Genomic DNA, 21,068 nt, shown 5'->3' on the forward strand with positions numbered 1-21,068 from the left:
AGCAGCGCTTTTTGTTCAATAAATCCTGCTTTTGTGACCTCCTGCCTCCCGCTCTCCTGCATTTGGGTCCTCATCTAACCATTCCTGACAGTATCTATTGTACTTTTTCCAAAATATTATGTTTTTTATGTTGTTTTTATTTGCCTAAAACTAAATACTCACACATTCCCTTTTTCTCGTTGTTTGGTTTCTTTTGCAGCATTATTTATTATTTTTTTGAAGAATGGAGATGCTGGATGTTATGGGCGAGGAAGGGATGGAGTCAGCCCGATTGATCGCCATGACCATTTTAAACTCCACCTTGAATGGGTCAACTAACTTCACCAACATCACCTTTTTCCACTACTACCAACACTCTTTGTACGTAGCTGCCAGCTACATCCTGGCCTACGCCTTCATCTTCCTGCTGTGTATGGTGGGTAACATGCTGGTGTGCCTGATCGTACTGGAAAACCGCTGTATGCGCACAGTTACCAACCTCTTCATCCTCAACCTGGCCATCAGCGACCTACTGGTCGGGATCTTCTGCATTCCTACGACTCTAGTGGACAACCTCATCACAGGTAATTCAAGGCTTAACCAATCATGGCTAACCTTTGCATCGTCTGCTTCATTTCTCATTCAGATGTACAGGACAGTCTCAGAAAATTTGAATATTGTGATAAAGTTCATTATTTTCTCTAATGCAATTAAAAAAACAAAAATGTCATACATTCTGGATTCATTACAAATCAACTGAAATATTGCAAGCCTTTTATTATTCTAATAATCCTGATTATGGCTTACAGTTTAAGATTAAGATTCCCAGAATATTCTAATTTTTTTAGATAGGATATTTGAGTTTTCTTAAATTGTAAGCCATGATCAGCAATATTAAAATAATAAAAGGCTTGCAATATTTCAGTTGATTTGTAATGAATCCAGAATGTATGACATTTTTGCATTACAGAAAATAAAGGACTTTATCACAATATTATAATTTTCTGAGACAGTCCTGTATAGAAGAAAAAAGGAATAAAATAAGGGCTGTTCTGTCAGAGAATATACATAATGTTTTTTTTTTAAACAGACAATGTCTTTAGCGGCGAATGTCAAGCATTTGAGAGGCTTTTAACACTTGCTTGTTAAGTACAGCTTTTATCACTCTTCAAACTTATCCATTAGTTCAGCAAATGAAATTGATAATTACCATTATCAGACCCATCATAATAAGATCTTCTTTTGCTCTCTCTGGTCAATCAGTACAAAAGACCTCTTAGTGTTGTGAGCTTTTTAAGTGCATTTGATAGAAAAAACAATTGCTTGAGATGAATCTTTGTAGACGAACATGAAGATCAGGAGACTAATAGGTTTGGATATAATCCAATTATTTCTACCTGTTGTTTTTTTCACTGCAAAAGATTGTAGAAAATACAATTTTGGTGGAAAAATAACCAAAATCTGGATTGTTATGGTTTGGGGTAAAAACTACACTTACCCCAAAAACGTATATAATGAATATACACTAATGGATTGATTATTCATGGTCTGAGTCCTTGCGTGTGCATGTGTATGAGTGGGGGTGTGAGTGTCATTTTAAGCACCTCTGCATTCCTTTTGACATCTTATAAGCAAGACAGATTAATCTTGCTCTTACAAGTTAATGGCAACTTTTTCCTTAAGTGGATTTTATAATACACATATGTAAAATCATCTGTCCTATTGAAAGAAAATATCTTGGTATTTCCCAACATACTAGGAGAATGCAGTGTAATGTGTGAAATATGACTCTAATCATCATATCAAGCTCTATTGTCATTTAGCTGTGCATACAACAGTAGTGCAAGCAAAATGGGCGTTTCTCCAGGATCAAATTTAAAAGATTAAGTTAAGAACACCCACATTAATGCAACCACACACCCTGATGCTGGTGGGGAATGAGGCTTGTTTCAGTACTCAGCCACCCGACAGACCCCCTGCATGTACAGCTGCCACTACAATAAAAAGCTCTGCATAATATCTTGAATTATATGATTCTGTATCGGACACACCTGGATGAAATAATGCCCTTCCTTCATATATTACTCCACTGTTCTGGAGGCAGTGATGCACCAAGATCACTCTCCCATGCCTGTTGGGTGAGTATAAATGGATTAGGTGAGGCAAGGAGCAAACGTTTATAAATGCTTGATGTTGTGCCTCTTTTTGTGATTGCTGACGTTAAATTATTAGCTAGTTCTGTTTTGTATGCAGGGGTAGCTTTACCAATAATTGATTTTATTTGAAGATAAAGATGCAGGACCAGTTGAGGGAAGTGTGGAGAGAGCAAATGAGCTGAACATATTTTTCAACCGGCTCAGCTCTGGCGCCCCCACCTTCCCTGCCACCCCCACACCAACCACAACTGCATTGATCCATCAACAGCTGGCTCCTCTCCACTCTTCTGCACATACCTCCCTACCTGATCACCCCCCCACACCCCCTCCTCCTCCAGTAGGTCCCCCCTCTCCCTCTATCTGCCCACCCCCCCGCACCCCTAATCACCACCTCTCACTGGATTGTCCCGTTCATCTCCAGGCATCACTCCCACCGCACCAGCCCCTCAACCCATCCCACCTGATCCCCCCCTCATCACTGCTCATGAGGTGAGAGGGGTGTTGAAGAGACTTAATCCCAGGAAACCCTCTTCAGTACATCTTCAATCTGAGCCTGCACCTGGGGAAAGTCCCCTCACTGTGGAAGACATCATGCATCGTCCCCGTCCCCAAGACAAGACACTCCAAGACACTTCCGTCCCATCGCCCTCACTTCACAGGTCATGAAGTCCTTGGAGATACTGGCATTGCACCGCCTGAGGTCACAGGTGCAGCAGACCCAGAATCCACTCCAGTTCGCCTACAGGGAGAGGATAGGAGTGAAGGATGCTGTCCTCTACCTTCTCCATCGAACACACTCCTACCTCGATGCGGGAGGCTGCGCTGTGAGGATTCTTTTTCTCGACTTCTCAAGCGCATTTAACACCATTCAGCCCCCACAACTGCAGGAAAAACTGTCTACCATGCAGATGGACCCCCTCCTCATCTCCTGGATCTCTGACTACCTGACCGACAGACCACAATTTGTAAGGATCGGTAGCAGTATCTCCAGCACCATCACCAGCAGCACTGGAGCTCCGCAGGGGACCGTGCTGTCCCCCATCCTCTTTCCAACACAACTCGGAACTCTGCCACATGCAGAAGTTCTCGGACCGCACAGCAGTTGTAGCATGTATCCGGGAGAACGAGGAGGGGGAATACAGGGAACTAGTGAGCGACTTTGTGGGGTGGTGCCAGGAGAACCAGCTGCTCCTGAACACCTCCAAAACTAAGGAGATTGTGATGGACTTCAGGCGCCTGCCCCCCGCCCCACTCCCTGACTGCATCAAGGGTGAGGAGGTCGAGATAGTGCCCTGCTACAAATACCTTGGACTCATACTGGACAATAAACTGGACTGGACTCAGAACATTGATCACCTCTACAAGAAGGGCCAGAGCAGGCTTTACTTCTTGCGGAGGCTGGCAACATTCAACATCTGCACCAAGCTCCTACAGATGTTTTACAACTCTGTAGTGGCTAGTGTGCTGTTTTATGCTGTGTCTTGCTGGGGTGGCAGTGGCAGCAAAAGAAACATCCAGAGGCTGAACAAGCTCATCAAGAAGGCAGGCTCAGTGGTGGGCCTGAAGCTGGACTCTGTTGAGGAGGTAACGGAGCAGAGGTCACTTACCAGACTCAAGGCAATTATGAACAATGCCAACCATCCACTGAGCTATGTCTTCAACCAGCAGAGGAGCACCATCAGCAACAGACTATGATCACTGAACTCCTCAACAACAAGACACACAAAGTCATTTGTCCCCCGAGCCATCAGGCTGCACAACACCCTGAGTGGGAGGAAGAGGTGGGAGGGGGAGTAGGAGTAGCAGGAGTCAAGCGGGTGTGGGGGGAATCTCTCCAAGGCCAATCTATCTATCTATCTATTAGGGCTGCACGATTCTGGACAAAATGAGAATCACGATTTTTTTGCTTAGAATTGAGATCACGATTCTCTCACGATTTTTTTCCAATATAAAATTTATTGCACTTATTACTTTAACTTTGCAACAGCTGAACAAAAATATAATAACAATAAACATCTCTTGTCTTCTTTACACAAACCTTTGAATAATTTGAACAATAATAACAATTTTGAACAATATTTGTTCCTCCCTGAGTTGAACACCCTTTCAGAAAGGGGACTTGTAACAGATCCTGTAGTTCTGAGGCAACAAATTATTCCTCTGGCTGGGATGAACCCCCCATTGCCTTTTGCTGCTATTAAGAAGCTGCCGATACAAAAGGTAAACGTTACAAAAAATATGATGGTGCCTGATAAAAGACTGGCATCAACTTTGTAACAGCTGACATTGAACATAAAAACAATAAACATCTCTCTTGTCTTTAAATAATTTTAACAATAACAATTTTAACAATATTTATGTGCAATATGTGTCAGGTGATGAGAAAGGTAGATGTTTCTCCAAATGTAATCCACAATCATTAACAAAATATAACAAACATGACAACATGATAGTTGACCATGACAGGACTACAACAACCTAGAACATAGGCCTAGTCATTTTTTTATGCAGTCATCTTTAAAAAAAAAAAAAAAAAAACAGATCAGAACAGAGCCACCAGTCACACAATATTCTCTAATTTAAATCACTTCAATAATTCCCTTTGCCCCTTCCCTTCTTAAAAATGGTTTGGTCCACCCAGCTCTGTGCGAGTGAGCAGCTTGCTGCGCGAACGTGAGAACACAGCTGGACTAGATGTACAGCAGCTAGATGGTGGAAAGATATCATGTTCCCCAAAAAGCACAAATCCAGGCACCAGAAAAGGTTAGAAAAGGAGGCCCGAAATAAGAGCAGCAGAACAGGGGCCCAGGACATAAAACTGTTCTTCTCCAAGAATGGTGAGAGTAACCCTGCGTTCACACTGAAAGCGTCAAAAATCTCCCGACGTGAGCATCTCGCTGTTTGGAGCGTTCACACTGAAAGCTTCATGTACTGTAGACGCCTGCAGTGGGCGGGGCTAAAGCTGCGCTGCAGAACTGGAGGGAACAGTGGGAACAGCCTACTCATATAGCGTGCACATCTTCAGTTTCCTATTTCACCATAGATCACACTTTGGGACGCTTTCTTTATATTTTAGCGTTATTTCTGCGTAGATAAGAGTGAGTTTGATGCTCCTCAACAAGTTTGGTCCGCGGATCAACATCAACCGCCAGCGAGCCCTTGCTCCCGGTGAACCATAAATCAGCCTAGGCTGATTTATGGTTCCGCGTCACACAGACCCTACGGCGTAGGGTACGCGGCGACGCGCACCGTACCGCGACCCTACGCCGTCGATTTAACATGGAACCATAAATCAGGCTTCGCTGCAGTCTGTCTGCGCTGATCACTACACACCGGGTTGGAGCGGATTTGGTCATGATGTTTAACCTGTGTTTTGTGATTAATAAGCACGGTTTTTAATTATTTTGCGTTGGATCAATGTAGCAAATAAAATGATTGGGACCATACAGCTCCTCAACCATCAGATACGTGTTTCACATGAGCAGTTCAGGTAAAAACGGCCGTCAAACCAACAAAAATGTCAGTTTGCTGGATGAAATATATTAATTCCTGATAAAATAAATGTGTTAGTGCACAGCTCTGCTCCTGTACGCATGTGAATGAATGTGCGTTTGTGTGTACATGAAAGTACAATCTGCATTGAGGGTTCTCGCTTCGGGAATCCGTGATCCGTGATCTGTGATTGGATGCTGCCTCGGCGTCGCCGCTGCTCATTTGCCCATCCACTTGGGGGATCTTGGCGGCGGACGCGTGGGTGACGGAGCTCTGGCTCGTCCCCTCGCCGCGCCGGTGCGCCCGGCAATCACCCGAGCACTGAGCCGCGGGCTGGAGGGAGAGAGGCGGCCGGCCCCCGGGCCGCCCCCGCCCCTCTCCCCTCTCCTCTCCACCTGCTCTCCTTTTTTTTTCTCTTACGACCTCAGATCAGACGAGACAACCCGCTGAATTTAAGAGGGAAGAGCTCAGCGCCGAATCCGCGACTTCCTGCATATATCGCGTATTTTGCAACTTTCCGCATATTCCACGAGTTCCCGCATATTCCGCAACTTCCAGCATATTCCGCAATTTCACCGCATAAAAGCACATAAAAAACCCCCACATTTAATCGCATAATCAATGATTTTAGCCCGCAAAATCAAGGATTTTAGCCCGCGGAATCAAGGATTTTAGCCCACAGAATCAAGGATTTTTGCCCGCGTTTTTCTGGAGGGTCTAGCTAATACACCACGCTGTAAGGAGACTGGGTTCATTGACTCCACGTGTTACAGCACTTTGCTGAACCTTCAGTCTTTATGGTGCATGTTAGCCAGGGCAAGATACACTGCTCACCGACTCACGCTGTTTATTAATGGTATTTATTTCGACGTCTTACACAGAGTTGTCCTGAGTGGTCACTGCTTTAGAGCAGGTCATGTTAAAGCCATAACACCATATTGGCATTAGGTATAGCTGCTGTTATTGTGTGCCAACCTGTCTATTTTATCGTCCAATACCTTATATATTGTGATAACGTGCTTTTATTGCATGTGTTTTTTATCCATTGGATTTCTAAATACAGATTGTCTTTTTATATTAAGTCGTTGTCCGTCTGAAGTGGTCTCTATAGCCCTGGGTTACAGTAGTAAAAGCAACAAATTACAGTAAAAACAAATCAATGTCATAGGTACAATATTTAAAAGCATCAGTACACATAGGATAGGATAGGATAGGATTCAACTTTAATAATCCCCAAAGGCGAAACTTCATTGCCACCATGGCCACAACAATACAACATAAAACAATCAACAATACACATTAAAAATGTCTCCACCTAAGGACAGCAGTGGATCAATACAACAGCAAAATAACCAGAAAATGACCCCCCCAAAAAGGGAGATAAAAGAAAAAAAGAATACAAATCCATTTAAAAGTGCCATGTGCAAGACAAGTATAGCAGCAAATTAAACAGCTAAGAATATAGCTGCAATTTAAAGTGCACTGTACAAGAAAATATGGCAGCAAGTTATGACAGTCTAAAAGAGTGGCTGCAGTTTAAAGTGCAATGTGCAGTACAAGGGTTAATATAGCAGCAAGACTTGACATCAGCAGTCCAAGTTAAAAAGTCTGGTTGCTGCAGGAACAAAGGACTTCCTAAATCTCTCTGTGGAGCATCTGGGCAAGAGAAGCTTCTACTTCTGCTACTTCTCGAAAAGAAGCTGTACAGGGGATGATCATCTTGGGACAGGAAAACTCTGAGCTTCCTCCTAGTATAACTGGTACTATAACTGGTACTACTGGTACTAATAGCTCTGAGCTTCCTCCTAGTCCTCTGCTCTGTTCTGACCTCCAGAGAAGAAGGGCTCATACCAATGACAGATCCGGCCTTTTTAATAGTTAAGTTTATTAATCCTGTTCCTGTCCTCCAATGTCAGGCTGCCACCCCAACAAACAACCGCATAAAAAAGGACACTTGCTAAAATGCCATTATAAAAAACATTTAAAAGGGATCTGCTGATGTCAAATGATCTGAGTTTCCGTAAGAAAAATAATCTGGACTGGGCCTTCTTAAAAATAGCATTGGAGTTCGTCTTCCAGTCCAGTTTACAGTCCACGTGCACACCAAGATATTTATATGAGGCTACAATCTCTACGGACTGTCCTTTATTCAAAATAGGGTCAGTTTCAGGTTTCTTCCTTCTCATGTCACTAACAAGTTCTTTTGTCTTGTCTACATTAAGAATAAGGTGGGTTTCCTCACACCAACTCACAGAACTGTCCACTTCTTCTTTGGTAGGCGGCATTGTCACTATTAAAAATATAGCCGACAAGGGCAGAATCATCAGAAAACTTTTGTAGATGACAAGAATTGCTGCTGTGCCTGCAGTCAGAAGTGTACAAAGTAAATAAAAACGAGAGATAAAACTGTACCCTGTGGAGCCCCAATGCATGTGGTAACAATTTCTGATCTACTGCCATGAAGCCTCACATACTGAGGCCTACCTGTGAGGTAATCGGTGACCCAAGTGATAGTAGAGCTGTTAAGATTATAATTAAAAAGCCTATTGGCTAAGATCTGTGGCCGTAGTGTGTTAAAAGCATTAGAAAAGTCAAAAAACATTGTTCTGATAGATGCACTACTAAGTTCCAGGTGACTGTATACTCTGTGTAACACGTACACCTGCTCTATATGCAAATTGAAGCGGGTCCTGAAAGGCACAGACCTTCCTCTTTAAATGCCCCAGGACAGTCCTCTCAAAGCACTTCATTACATGTGAGGTTAAAGCAATAGGTCTAAGATCTTTCAGTGCCCTAGCATTTGGTTTCTTAGGCACTGGCACAATACATGACATTTTCCAAATATCAGGAATCTTAGACAAGGACAGAGACATGGAGAACAAATAGTGCAAAACTGTGCACAGCTCGTCAGCAAACACTTTAAGGACACGTGGCATGATCCCATCTGGACCAGGGGCCTTATTTACTTTCAGGCGTTTAAGCTGGGAATGTACCTCATCAACTGTAACAGTTATAGGGGGAGAAAGAGTGGGTCTCTCCTCCTCCACGGAGAGGATGGGGGGAGTTGAAGAAACCTTGGGTCCGTTTCACAAAGCAGGTTCAACAAACTCTGAGTCTAATCCTGAACTCTTAGTTGATCTACTCTGAGATCGGAAACTCTGAGTTTTCGGTTCCAGAACAGCGGATTTGAGTTAATTTACTCAACTCTAAGTAGTTTCACCTGGAGTTAAGTGTGTGCACCACAACTATAAAAAGCCAGCATCAATGGAGCCCCGATTTGGCGAATCACCATGGCAACGGGAAAGAGGAGGTCTGCTTTTTTCACCCGAATGGAATTAGAGATTTTAATGCGCGCATACGGCGAATTTGAACATGTTTTTCGAAAAAAGAGTAACACCGCAGCACAGAATATAATATAAAATTAATTTAACAGATCTCTACATCATTCACCTGCAATCCTGTGGAACCCCTTGATGGCTTGGACAGGATTATGTAGGCTTGCCACCCGTCCCTTGAAATACGGAATTGTTCCGTAATTGGGAATTGAAAGTTGCGTTCCGTATTGAACCAATACAGACACATATTATGCTCTTATTTATTCATGTAATAATATACAGGTGGAGGTCGGAAAATTTGAATATATTGCAAAACTTAATTCGTAGTAAATTCAACTTAAGGTGAAACAAATATTATTTCCCACTACATGCAAAGTGAGATATTTCAAGCCTTTATTTGTTATAATTTTGATGATTATGGCTCACAGTTTATGAAAACCCCAAATAAAAAATCTCAAAAAATTAGGTTATATTATGAAATCATTAAACAATTCAATCATCAAAATTATAACATATAAAGGATTAACATATATTGCTTTGCCTGTAATGAGACTATGTAATATACATGTATTACGCGGTCTGATAACCATCCCCCGACGAATATTTAATTCTCTGCGCATTAATGCTGCACCTTCATCAATTGGGTCTTCATCAAGGACATGCCATGTTCGTGACAATGGACTTCTAATATTTATACTGACTCTGTTTTTAATGACAGACGGCAGAACTTCGCCAAAACTCGCCTGCTGACTGAATGTGCGTGCGGCTCTGAAAGAGGGCGGAGACGCAGAGAAACTCGAGGTTCATTGAGATAAACCTGGTCCCGACCAGGTTAGATTCAGAGAGTCTGTTACTACGGTAACTGACCGAGAGCTTAAGTTACCTCTCTTTGTGAAACAGGCTAGAGTTACCTCTCTTTCTCTGGTTTGAGCTACCCCCCTTTGTGAAACGGAAAACTCAGAGTTTCCCTCATTTCAGGGTTAACAGACTCAGTTTTCACTAAACCTGCTTTGTGAAACGGACCCCTTATGTAAAGGGTCGGATGTTTCAAAACACACACACACACACACACACACTATCCGATCCACTACCAGTGACTCTCATTACCGCTCAGGAACACAGGAATGTATATACATCTCCCAACCAAACAAGGCCAGTATTCATATTAACAAACAATTCACACCAACAACAAGCATATAGACCAGGCACTACAGGAAAATCAGGGACTTGCATCGACAAATTTGGCTGTTGATTAGCCATTTCTTTAGATTTTTCTTAAATGAGCTGTATGCGATGGACTCTCTTAAGTTTTGAGGGATTGTATTCCACTCATTAGCTGCCCTGCAGGTAAAAACTGATTGACCAAATACCGTTTTCCTGAATGGGATCTCACAATCACCTCTAGCAGCCCCTCTAGTGACACTTGTGGGTGATCTAAATTTTATAAGGCTACAGAGCGGCGGCGGAGCTAAGCTGTGACGGATTTTGTATATGAGGCTGCAGTTTTTGAAAATTACAAGATTGTTCCAGCTCAGAAGCCTATATTTATTCAGCATTGTGCAATGATGGAAGGATCTTGATTTTTTATCCAGGATTTTGAGAGCTTGTTTGTATAGGGATATGACTGGATTTAGAGTAGTGGAGTTTGCCTTGGCCCAGGTGGGTAAACAGTAATTAATATGAGATATTATGAGAGAAAACATGAACATTGTTGCAGCTTCTGTAGTCATATGATTTCTGAGGTGCCTGAAATTTGCAAGTGTGAATTTGAGAATGTTGCTGTAGCAACCTCGTTGCCACTGGGGCCGACCGACAGGACAGAGGGTTTCAAGGAGGAATTGTTTTATTTCACCCAACACACGTGCAGTCTCCCTCAGCAGCTTCCTCCAGCAGTATGGAGCCAAATCAGGGCCAAAAGTTTTGCTAATTTGAAAATAAAATTTGAACCTGAAAATTTTTTTTTACAGTTTCAAGTTTTATTTTTTTCAGTATCAGATCTTTTTTTCAGTTTCAAATCTTTTTTTCAGTTACAAATCTTTTTTTTTCAGTTTCACGTCTTTTTTTTCCAGTTTCACATCTTTTTTTTCAGTTTCACATCTTTTTTTTTCAGTTTCACATCTTTTTTTTTCAGTTACAAATTTTTTTTTCAGGTTCAGACTTTTGACCCGGATCTGGCGTGGGGGGCGTGGCATCAACTGAGAGGGGCGTGGCATCATGAGTGACAGCAGAACAGAAAAGGCGGGGGACGTTCTTCAGTCATGTTGCCTTCAGGAATCGTAGGTTGCAGAAGTTATCAGTAGAAGTATGATTCAACACTGTATATACACCATATTCACGTGATTGGCAGTGGAAAAAACTGATATTAGTGACACATTTCTGTTTAAAAAGCTGTTTTAGACCGTACTTGGTAGTATGTGGAAGTGGGAAATGTCAAACTTTAAAGTGTGGCTGTTGAACTGTACAGTCTGGCATAGATTATTGCTTTTATACTGCGATTGGTGCCAAGTACGGTCTAAAACAGCCTTTCAAACAGAAATGTGTCACTAATATCAGTTTTTTCCACTGCCAATCACGTGAATATGGTGTATATAATACAGTGTTGAATCATACTTCTACTGATAACTTCTGCAACCTACGATTCCTGAAGGCAACATGACTGAAGAACGTCCCCCGCCTTCTCTGTTCTGCTGTCACTCATGATGCCACGCCCCTCTCAGTTGATGCCACGCCCCCCACGCCAGATCCGGGCCAAAAGTCTGAACCTGAAAAAAAAATTTGTAACTGAAAAAAAAAGAAGTGAAACTGAAAAAAAAAGATGTGAAACTGAAAAAAAAAGACTTGAAACTGAAAAAAAAAGATTTGTAACTGAAAAAAAGATTTGAAACTGAAATAAAAAGATTTGAAACTGAAAAAAAGATCTGATACTGAAAAAAATAAAACTGAAACTGTAAAAAAAAATTTTCAGGTTCAAATTTTATTTTCAAATTAGCAAAACTTTTGGCCCTGATTTGGCTCCATACAGCAGCAGCCTCTCTCTGGAGTGCAGCTGCTCCTTATCAAGGCAGGCAGGGTGGAGAGGTTGATTGGACACACCTGTACCCAATCTCCTGAGTTGCTGCTCCTCCACCCTGCCACAGTTGCTCACTTTTTTAACACAATGTTTAAAAGTGAGATTACTGTCTAACATAATGCTGACATATTTGTATTCATTTACAGTTTGGATTCTCTGTCCAGAAGTAAAAACATCAGGTTCTGTGTATGAGTTGTCTGTTTTAGCAAAAAACATAGCAACAGTTTTAGAGGAGTTAAGTTGTAAATAACAGTTATTCAAGCAGTTTGTAACGTTTACCATGACCATTGTAAGCTAAGCAGCCTCAGGGTGGTCTTTACCCTTTAACAAAAATCACGGTATCATCAGCGTACATAATGACCTCACATCATTGGCACACTGATGATAGATCGTTTATGTACAGACTGAAAAGGATTGGACCCAGGACTGACCCCTGGGGAACACCTGTGACAAGATCTTTGAAAGTAGATTTTATATTTTGTATTTGAACACACTGATGTCGGTCAGTGAGATATGATTTGAACCAGTTGGAAGTACACTGAGAAAAATTAGACTGGCCAAATTTAGACTGGGGGATATTATGATTAACAGTGTCAAAGGCTTTTCGAAGATCTAAAAAAACGACACCCCCTCTGTCCATTAGAGACTTAATCCTCTCAATAAAGTAGACGGTTGCCGTTTCTGTTGAGTGGTGGGCCCTAAAGCCATGCTGCATGGAGTTGACATGAGAAATTAGTTGGTTTGCCACTAATTTTTCAATAACCTTGGACATGACGGGAAGTACAGTATGCTTATTGGTCTATAATCGTTTTGTAAATAAACATTGTTGCCACAATTTATTATTTAGCGGGTTGCCCCCCAGCAGTTAGTAATCTATTCGACCAAATAGGGCACGATGGTAACATCAATCCATTTATACCCAGTCTTTTATGGAGCAAGTTTGCATGGAGCGAGAGAATCTAACAACACTGTCTTTGAGGGTAGCTGGGGATTTAGCAGAGTACCACAATGAAGCTGGTGTAATTAGTTTAGTATTAGATATAATTTTCCTCTCTAGCCATACCCAACTGCCCCTCAGCAGAATCAGATTTGTGTGCCCAGACAAGGGGGTATCTTACATTAAGTGATAGATGATAACAGTACACATCTGGTACACCAAGAGCTCCTTGAGATCTTGGTGCTGTAAGCTTTTTGTGGCCTATTCTTGGTTTTTGATTGTTCCTGTGTAAATAATGAGTTTATTTGATTAAACCATGATGAATGAAAATGAGAGGGGATGGCTGATATGACGTATAATCCTGGGTAGAATATTAATTTTTATTATTTCCACCCTTCCCCACAATTATATAGGTAAGACTGTCCATCTTTTAAGATCCTCTTTTATCTTCGTTAATTACTTAGGGCCATTTATATTAAATATTTCAGTAATTGGAGAAATAATATCAATACCCAAATATTTCATACCTTTGTTTTTCCAGATAAAGGGTGTGTCTGATCTGATTGGAATGTATGTTGATTCAAGGGCATCGCTTCACTTTTACTCCAATTTATCTTATAACCTGAGATATGACTCTAGGAGAGCAGGTAGTGAGTCTGCGGGATCATTTAAGGAAATCAGTATATCATCTGCCTATAAGTATACTGTACAAAATGAAAGCAATTTTGGACCACAACTCACTGTATCTACTGTAGGGCTGCAGCTATCGAATATTTTAGTAATCGAGTATTCTACTGAAAATTCCATCGATAAATCGAGTAATCGGATAAAACATATATTTGTTTAGTTAAAGAGCAATTATAAATATACATAAGATGTTAGATGGTAATTGACATCAAGACTAAATTATATAATCCAGTAGGTTCATGGCTGTTCATTTAAAAACCCTGAATTTACACCAGTCGACCAAATTCACTGATTCACTCAAAAAACTAAGGATTTTACCAAGAAATGTTCTTATTTCTAACCTAAAAATGCCATTACACCTGATATCAGACATAACTTAAAATGTTAGGTGTTTTCCCACGTGTTTCAATTGAACTTTCATTTTTGTCAAGCAAATTTTAAGTTCTAGTTAAGTTTTAAGTTAAGATTTTGAGTTTTGGCAGTGTTTAAAATAAACTTCTGAGACCTGCTGTATTGGAGCACATTAGGCACCAGTGCTGCTTGTTTTATCCATGAATGACTACAGAGATAAAATGAAATGAAAACTACCCAGTTAGCTTTATTACGTTTTTATTTTTCTGACATTTTCTGCCTTTTCTTTTAGTTAAAACTGTAGCGGGAACAGAGGTTTATGTACCGGGTAAAGGCTGATTTATGGTTCCGCGTTACAACAACGCAGAATGGTGCGCGTCGCTGCGTACCCTACGACGTAGGCTACGGCGTAGCCGTGGAGAGCCTGCACGGCAGCGCAGCACCGCCAGCCGGACCAGCGCTCTCCGCCCTCGCCGGAGAGCGGCGTAGACTCTGCGTCGATTTAACGCGGAACAATAATTTTGGCTTTAGAGGGGGAACATATAGGAGAACGGACCAGAAGAATATAGCGTGGATTAAAAATAAAAGTTAAGCACTGAACTACATTAGTCTCCCGTCTGGGCCATTGCAGACTGCCTGAGCGCGGCATGTTACTAAAACCAAACCTCTTTCTTCCCCCTTTAACGTGCGCAGCGTGTGGATGTACGGCGAAGCGTCAGCGTGTTGTGTCGCATTAAATGTGGTCCGGGCGTAATACGAGGCTTTGAGCTGGTGAAATTAAACGAAAAAAAAAAAAGAAATTAAACGATTCCTCGAGGCAGAGAAAATTCCTCGATCATTTTTTGTAATCGAATTACTCGAATTATTCGAGGAATCGTTTCAGCCCTAATCTACTGCATTGTTCCCTAGTACTTCCACACATCAGTTACTGTGTGGAAGTATGGGGGAACCACTATCAAACAAATATAAATCCAATATTTCTACTCCAAAAAAAAGCAATCAGAATTGTCAACCATGCAGAATACTACGCACCAACAAATCCACTTTTCATCCGGTCAAACACCCTAAAACTAAACGATCTAATCAAATTCAAGACAGCAAAAACAATGTACAAGGCAACACAACCAGACGCTCCCACGCTGTGTCCTGGAGTTGTTCCAGATGAGGGAAAGTAGCTACAACCTAAAGGACTATGGCATTTTTGAGCAGAAATGGCCAAGAACAAATACAATGTCAAGATGTATCAGTGTCGAAGGTGAAACTGTGGAACCGCCTTGATGAGGAACTAAAAAAAATAGCTCAATTTACAAATTAACAAAAAAGATACATCTAAAATAATAGATAAATATGGAACACTTATATAAATTATCTTGATACGCTAACAGAAACTATACCTTAATTATTACCAACTATATATTTATTATGACAAGCTATTGCTTAAATATCCAACTGTGTAAATTATGCTGTCCTCAATCGTGAGTGACCACATTTATTTTCTTCTCTTCTTTGTTCGTTTTCTTTGTTTTGTTCATTCGTTTCATTTTCTTCTTATTAGTATCTTTTTTTTCCTTTTCTGTAGTCTGCCTTTTGTTGAAAAGGACAGGCAAAATAAGCCTTGAATGAGGCTTCAGCCTATACCTTTTTGGTCTAAGAAAAATAAACGTGTATATATATATATATATATATATATACCTGTGTGTATACATATACAGTGTGTATATGCAAATATCTTTAATGTAAATGACCAAAACAAAATAAACTACTAATAAACTACTAAGTCTAATTTAAAGTTATAATTGTGCATTAAAATCCCTCCCACCCAATGCATAAAAAAAGACCAAAATTCAATTTATATAATGTAAATAACAAAAATGGCCATTCGATCCTATCGAAGGCTTTCATTGCATCTAAGTATGCAGCGATTGCAGGTGTTCCAAGGTAGTTTGCAGCCATTAAAACATGTAGTAGCCTACGCATAGTGTTGGCTGAGACACGTCCTGGTATAAACCCCACTTGGTCTATGTAAATCAAGGGTGAGATCACTCTTTCCAGTCTAAGAGTTCCTGGTTGGGATCGTATTTTTTACGTTGAGACTAGCCGATATGACCTCCTCATCTTGGCAGTGCAGGTTGAATTTCAGGTGGTTCCTGTAGCGGGCTCGTTTCCTGATGAGATTTTCCACGCAGCGTATATATTATAGCTTTCAGCTCCAGGATTATAATAAAAAGAGGCAATGATAAGACATAACAAGGCTAACATGACTACAAAATTATAATGTAAATGGGGATGCAGAAGTTGTTATATATGCAACATTCTTCTAATTTCTCTACATTGATGTCATCCATGAATGTTTGTATGCATGCAGGGTACACAACAGGGGGCTCAGAACAGATGACTGTAGGGAGTTGGTGTTTAGGGTAGTGGGGGAGGATGACACACCTTGGAATTAAAGAGTTACAAATCAGTTGGTTAAAAAGTTCACAATCCTGTTGTAGAGGGATGGCCTGACAAAGACACCCAGGTTGATCGTGATGATCATGACGCACATCAGCTCCAACGCTTGTGAGAGGACGGGGGTAAAAACATTTGTCAGAACTCCGGTGAGATGCTCTGCCATCTCACATGTCTCACATGTCTCACATGTGTCCGTTAGCAAGGTCCTTTTGCAAAGACAAACCGATATAAACACTCCTTTGTTCCCTCCGCTATTGTTCTTTTAAATGCAGGAAGGAAAAGGTAGTGGGTGAAAAGGTAGTGGGATGGAAAAGGTAGTGGGGGAAGCTTAGGTCTATACTACTATTGTAATTTATTATGTATATTTTATGTATATTTACCCATTGTGTGCTTCTCTTGTCGCGAAACTAATCGCCCCCTTGGGGACAAATAAAGTCATTGATTGAAGGATTTGAATACAAGGACACGAATATGAGGATAAAGGGTTTAGATGTGATTCTGAAGGAAGATCATGTGAGGCATGTTCTGGAGGTGAAGAGTGTTCCAGGCAGGGTTGTGAGTGTGAAGAAAGAAATAGTTGGAGGGATAATGAACACTTTTAATGCTTATGGCATAATTGGTTGTGAGTTGGAAGAATAAGTTAGATGGGGTGATGAAGAATATTCCCAGGGCTCAAAGAGGGAAACCCAGACGACACTTTAATGGTGGAGAAATGACAGACTGCCAGATGCCTGGGCAGCCCAAGGATGGATAGAAAACTGCTTAGTGATTCATATGGACAGAGGAACGAAAAAAAGGGGGCTTATGGTGGAATAAAGAGGCTCAGGGAAGTACAAGTGGAAAAGGTTTAAGTAAAAAGAAGTGGTATAGGAAAACGGACAAAGACAGTAGGTAGGAGTACAGAGATGTGTAAGGAAAAGAGTAAGGTTGTAAAGCCACAGGGGTTGGTTATGATCAGCTGATGAGAAGCTGAACACTAAGCAAGAAGACAATGATTTATTCCAATTGGTAAGATCACAGATTACACTGTAACCTGTGGTGGGAGTGGAGAGCAGGTTGACGAAACATTGGAAAGATGAGGATATTTACATAAGAAGAGGAATAAATTAGCCACAGCGTAGCTGAAGGCATAATGCATAAATGAAAAGAAAGCAGGCGGAACAGTGAACCTACAAGGAGCTAGATGAAGAAGGGTTACAAGGCTTAGTAAATGACTTGAGTTGTGTAGAGAAAAGTAGAGGGAGGTGGAGAGTGAAGAAGAGTCAGAGGACAGAATGAGAAGAGTGTATGGAGCTCTCTCTGATAGGAGAGTAGCACTAGCAGTGACAGTAACGGCCTGTTTATACTTGAGGCAGAAGACGGATACGCAGAGGGACGGACCTTTTTGTCTGTCCCCCTAATTGTTTACGTGCATAATTTGACCTTTTTTCGGGGCCTTTGCAGATCCATCGCTTGAGGCAGCAAACAGAGCTATACCACCAACTCCGGGGCCAGTGATGAGCAGTATAGCTGACATGCAACAGGAATACCATTGCCATGTTTGCTGAAACAGCTTCTAATTAGGGCCCCAGCACTGACAGTGCGAAGGCCCTATTGTATCTGTAGGAATTGTTCTCGTTCTCGTCGTTTTTATTTTTATTTTTCCGATGAAATGAGGGCCTTTTTGCCCCCCTAAACGTGCCCCAAAAGTCACCAAATTTTGCACGCAAGCCAGGCCTGGCGAAAAATGTGAAATTTAATTATTTGCATTAATGGGCGTGGCCTAATGGCTCAACAGCGCCCCCTAGAAAACTTTGTGCCTCAAGCCCCACAATACGGTTTGACGTACATGCATGAAAATCGGTACACACCTATATCATGTCACAACTTAAAGAAAAGTCTCTTGGCGCCATGGCCGAAACCGAACAGGAAGTCGGACATTTTGAATTAATCATGTAATTTTGGCGCAATTTATGCCATTTTCATGTGTCATACTTTAACGACGTCCGTTCGACCTAAAACTCGCTCAGGAGACACAAAAGACGTTAACGATGAAAAATGATCAAAATCGTGAGTTTTTGTGAAATGGCGTGGCCGTGGCGCCGCGTCAAACTTCAACGTTAAACAGGAAGTGATACTAGTAGCTGAATCGTTTCACATAGAGAGTCGTGTGTGGTGTCATCAAACTCAGTATTGAGTACTTGACCTTCATTGGCCTGAATTAGCCCCGCCCCTTCTTCTGATTGGTCGATATTTGATAGATCCTATTTTCTGCCATAACTTTTGAATGGTTTGACATAAAGAGTCGTGGGTGGTGTCATCGGACTTAGTTTTGACCTTTATTGGTGAAAGTTGCACGCGCGAGGGCCTGTTCATCGCTGCTTGCAGCTTTAATTTGTCTTTTTCTTCTTCTTCTGTTGTTTTTGGGCAGATGTTAAGAAAAAAACAGCCAAGATTTGCCCCACTCAACAATTTGCGCATTCTTATGAATAGTTTGGATTGTTTTGAATTACTTCACTGTAACATTTAAAAAGAAAAACATAATAATTGCTTTTGGAAGTAGGATGGGAATAATTAAGAATAAGAACATCAGAGGAACATTTGAGTCCAACAATTTGGAGGTGGAGGGAAAGGTGGAAGACCATTCATCCACTATCTATACCCAGTTGTTCTTATTGAGGACATGAGGATCTGGGTTGGAGCCTGTCCCAGCAGTCCTCAGGCAAGAGGTAAGGCCACACCCTGGACAGACTGCAAGTCCACTACACGGCCACTTATAAACACACCAAACACATTCTCACAAGCACAAGTTGTTAAAAGGTAAGTGCAGTAGAGTACAGCAGGTACATCTCATTCTTAAAATGGCAAGAATTACGTTTCTATACGGTCAAAACGCACAAAGACCAGGTCAAATACAGTATTACAAAAGTAATCTTTGCCGATTCGTGCGGTGAATCAAACCAATTTGACAATTCTACGTCACAATGCCTGTATTCAGGGCTTATCCATAACTTCACGCGGTTTTCAAAAATCATAAGTATTTAATTTAAGAGTACGCTTAAATAACAAATAAAATTAAAGCTGCAAGCAGCGATGAACGGGCCCTCGCACTCATGGCCACCGCCCCCCATAAGCATATCAGAAATGACACCACCCACGACTTTCTATGTCAAACCATTCAAAAGTTATAGCAGAAAATAGGGACAACCAATCAGAAGAAGGGGCAGGGCTAATGTTCACCAATTATGGTCAAGGATGATAAGAAAAGAGGTAAAATAATAAAAAGCACAAGTTGTTAAAAAGTAAGGGCAGTAGAGTCCAACAGGTAAGTATTTAATTAAACAGCATTTTTTTTAGGCCTGATTTAAAGGAGCTGACAGTTGGAGCAGACCTCAGGTCTACAGGAAGTTTGTTCCACCGGTGAGGAGCAGAATAACTGAACACTGCCTCACCTTGCTTGGTTCTTGTTACCTGGAGAAACCTAAGCAAGCAAACTCCACACAGACGGCACCCTGCCAGGATTTACTGGCAATTGAGCGATAGGATGATAGTTTGGGCTGCAGCGTAGGAAAGATCCACTGGCACAAATCATATCCATGTAGGAGTATTTGCACGATGATCAAAAATGTTTTCAGGAAATCATAGATTAAGAAGTTGTACATTTTTACATGCAAGTAAAATATAAGCCATGGCTTTTAGATGATGATTAGAAGGAGATTAGCATCAGCAAGCAAGATTACCTGTATGTGTGTTTGGGATGACATGGAAAGGAGTTTAGGCTCATGCAAACTGCAGCTGTGGAATCACAGTTTTCAGGCGTAATTAAGGCAGACACAGATGTTTGACAGACTCCTGTGCTATGAAGTTCGTACCGATGGACATTTCAGTCTTTCCTCTTCAAGTATGTAGTTACACTCAAATTATACATCTCATGAAAGTCGGACATTAAGAAAGTCAGTTTATTTTCCATTTTCGTTGCGGTGTGCTATGTTATCTGCAATTGGCCGTGTCGAGGTGTTGTGACAGAGCACTGGGCCAAAGTTGAACATTTTAACTTCAGCTCAGGGACAGCTTGCGCACCTTCTTGCGTGGCACAGAGCTGTTCTTGCACTCCCACATCATGTACATGAATGTATTTCAGACGACAGTGCAGCATCAGAATCAGAATCAGAATACTTTATTAATCCCAAAGGGCAATTCATTTTTACAGTCGGCCTGTCCATAGCAACAACACACAATACACAAAACGGCCAACATCCACGACCACATCAGCAACAACAACCACAACCAGTGACAGCACAGCAGAGCAGAATGCAAAACTTCATGGTTCACAGTCGTTCATGGCATTTTGCATTTAGCAGCCTTATGGCAGACGGAACAAAGGAATCCGCATAGCCGTTTGTTTTCCGCACCGGCACATAATACCGCTGACCTGAGGGCATAATTACAAAGTGGTTGGCCAGAGCATGATCAGGGTGGGAGAGTATCCTGTCTGCTTTCTGCACCACCCGTGCTTTCCAAAGAGAGCAGAGGTCTTTCAGCTGGACTAATTTTAGAGCAAACCCTAACAATGTCGTTCAGACACTTCTTGTCTTTCATAGATAGACCACCAAACCAACATATAAAAG

General features: G+C 41.4%; 1 protein-coding gene across 1 annotated transcript in view; it reads left to right on the plus strand.

Annotated features, from left to right (window-relative positions):
* The first annotated feature begins 223 nt into the window (after nt 1-223).
* Nucleotides 224-21,068, plus strand: part of npffr1l2 (neuropeptide FF receptor 1 like 2) — a 37,855-nt gene continuing 17,010 nt past the window's right edge. The window contains exon 1 of the mRNA XM_061729799.1: nt 224-563. Within this exon, the coding sequence (XP_061585783.1) occupies nt 224-563 (340 nt within the window). The remainder of the gene's footprint in view (nt 564-21,068) is intronic.

This window comes from Cololabis saira, chromosome 9 (genome assembly GCF_033807715.1).
Source record: "Cololabis saira isolate AMF1-May2022 chromosome 9, fColSai1.1, whole genome shotgun sequence".
NCBI lineage: Eukaryota > Metazoa > Chordata > Actinopteri > Beloniformes > Belonidae > Cololabis > Cololabis saira.